This window comes from Boleophthalmus pectinirostris, unplaced genomic scaffold (assembly GCF_026225935.1).
Source record: "Boleophthalmus pectinirostris isolate CB_2022bp ecotype Guang Dong unplaced genomic scaffold, ASM2622593v1 HiC_scaffold_1, whole genome shotgun sequence".
Lineage (NCBI taxonomy): Eukaryota > Metazoa > Chordata > Actinopteri > Gobiiformes > Gobiidae > Boleophthalmus > Boleophthalmus pectinirostris.
The window spans coordinates 594,358-596,857 of NW_026570970.1; the positions used below are offsets into that span (position 1 = coordinate 594,358).

A 2,500-nucleotide genomic window follows, 5' to 3' on the forward strand; every position below is an offset into this window, starting at 1 on the left:
GGAGTCTGGAGTCAGGTTCAGCGGCAGGAGCTGGAAGAGGAACCCGGAGAGAGGCTGCGGTCCCCGGTGTGCGCAGCGCGGGGGTCCCGGTGCTCACGGACATTTCGCTCTAGAATGACGCGGAGATCCGGGTCTGACACGCTCTGACCCGGGCCGAAGCGGAACAAAGAGGGATAAACTTGGGCTGAACTCGCGCGCAGATGTCCTCCAGCCTGGAGCCCACCCCGGAGCTGACGGTGGAGCAGGCCGGGCCGGGAGCGAGGATGAACGGACACTGGAGCCGCGGGGAGCCCGGGGAGGAGGCGCGGACCGCGGGGGGGATGAAGGTGACGGACCGAGGCGGCGACGAGGAGCAGCGCGGTGAGTCCGAACCGAGCGGGACACGGACCCGGGCCGAGGGGGGCGGGGGTCAGCGGGGGGGTCCCTCTGTCGGGTCTAAAGATGCACTCTGTAACTTTTCTGGTAGGGGGGTCCACCACGAGGACAAAACCAGGACTAAACCAGGTCTAAACCAGGTCTAAACCAGGACTGGACCAGGACTGGGACCCCAGACCCTCTGAGCAGGTCTCATCACTGGAGGTCCTGGTGTTGGTTCAGTCCTGGTTTGGTCAAGTCCAAGTTCTGGTTTAGATCTGCCCTTTGTTTATGGAAACCTGTTCTGGTCAATTCTAGTTTGGTCCCTGTTTCAGACCTGGTTTAGTCCTGGTTTAGTCCTGGTTTAGACCTGGACTGGACCCTGGGAGGAGGAGGAGGGTCTCTCATGCTCAGATAATCCTCAGACCTACAGCATGTGGACATTCTTCACAGGATCAGCTCACACAGGTCTGGAGAACACGCCTCAGGTCACGCCTCAGGTCGCGCCTCAGGTCATGTGATGCTAACTTCAGGCACTGCTCTGTCTCTTACTTTGATCTGAGCTTTCAGTTTTCAGACGGGTTTAAAAGTTTAGACCAGAGGTGTTCACACTTTTTCATCATGTGAGCTTCTTACAAAATGACCAAGTCAAAATGATCGACCTGAAACAAAGTCAAACAAACTGCACTGAAAAACTCTGTGCCCTTTTCTGGACCCTCCCCCACAGTTTGAGAACCTCTTCTTTAAGAGAACTTCCTCTGGCACTTTACACAAAACTGTGAAAAAACTGAAGGAAGATTTTTAAACCTGTTTTTTAAAGTTCCAAACTGGAGTGAATGAAATATGATCACAGTTGTTGAGTGTCAAACCTCGAGTGAGAGACACGACCGAGTCCAAACGCGAGTCCAAACGCGAGTCCAAACGCGAGTCCAAACGCGAGTCCAAACGCGAGTCCAAACGCGAGTCCAAACGCGAGTCCAAACGCGAGTCCGAGACGAGACACGACGATCTACACACACGACCTTAGAGATCGACTGGTAGATCGACATCGACGTATTGAGCTGGAAATAAAAGATTAAAGTTTCCTCCAAACTCAGACGCTCAGAGAAGAACCGACGAGAACCTGAGGAACATCTGACCAAAGCAGAACTCATCTAAAGCTGCACTACGGAACTTTTCTCATAGACAAGAGGGTCCACACCAGCCTGACCTGGACTAAACCAGGACTAAAACAGGACTAAAACAGGACTGGACCAGGACTAAACGTGGATGTTAATCTCAGGTCTTCAGATCCAGAGTCATGCAGGTCACATGACCTGAGCTCTGAGTCACATGGTGCAGTGGACAGGTGCTTTTACCCCAGGTGCCCTCCCGTGTGTCAGGTGCCCTCCCGTGTGTCAGGTGCCCTCCCCGTGTGTCAGGTGCCCTCCCGTGTGTCAGGTGCCCTCCCGTGTGTCAGGTGCCCTCCCGTGTGTCAGGTGCCCTCCCGTGTGTCAGGTGCCCTCCCGTGTGTCAGGTGGTGTCAGGTGCCGCCCTGTCGGGGGAAAGTGCTGTCTCATTCTGATTCGTGTTTTTCTCGTTTCACAATCGTCACATGTCAAAAATAAAAATCCAAACAGAATCAGAAAAATGAACCGAGACCGAATCAGATCAGGATCTAAACCAGGACTAAAGAAGGACTGGACCAGGACTAAAACAGGATTTGAACCAGGATCTGAACCAGGACTAAACTAGGTCTAAACCAGGACTAAACCAGGTCTAAACCAGGACTAAACCAGGACTAAACCAGGACTAAACCAGGTCTAAACCAGGACTAAACCAGGACTAAACCAGGTCTAAACCGGGACTAAACCGGGTCTAAACCAGGACTAAACCAGGACTAAACCGGGTCTAAACCAGGTCTAAACCAGGTCTAAACCAGGTCTAAACTGAGTCTAAACCAGGACTAAACCAGGTCTAAACCGGGACTAAACCGGGTCTAAACCGGGTCTAAACCGGGTCTAAACCAGGTCTAAACCAGGTCTAAACCAGGACTAAACCGGGTCTAAACCAGGTCTAAACCAGGTCTAAACTGAGTCTAAACCAGGACTAAACCAGGACTAAACCGGGTCTAAACTGGGTCTAAACTGAGTCTAAACCAGATCTA

At 52.6% G+C, this 2,500-nt stretch overlaps 1 protein-coding gene across 1 annotated transcript in view; it reads left to right on the top strand.

Annotated features, from left to right (window-relative positions):
• The window catches only part of LOC110170933 (transmembrane protein 163-like), a 15,846-nt gene that overhangs the window by 25 nt on the left and 13,321 nt on the right, over positions 1-2,500 (top strand). The window contains exon 1 of the mRNA XM_055150489.1: positions 1-360. This exon is cut by the window's left edge and continues 25 nt beyond it. Coding sequence (XP_055006464.1) covers positions 201-360 — 160 coding nt within the window. The 5' untranslated portion in view covers positions 1-200. The remainder of the gene's footprint in view (positions 361-2,500) is intronic.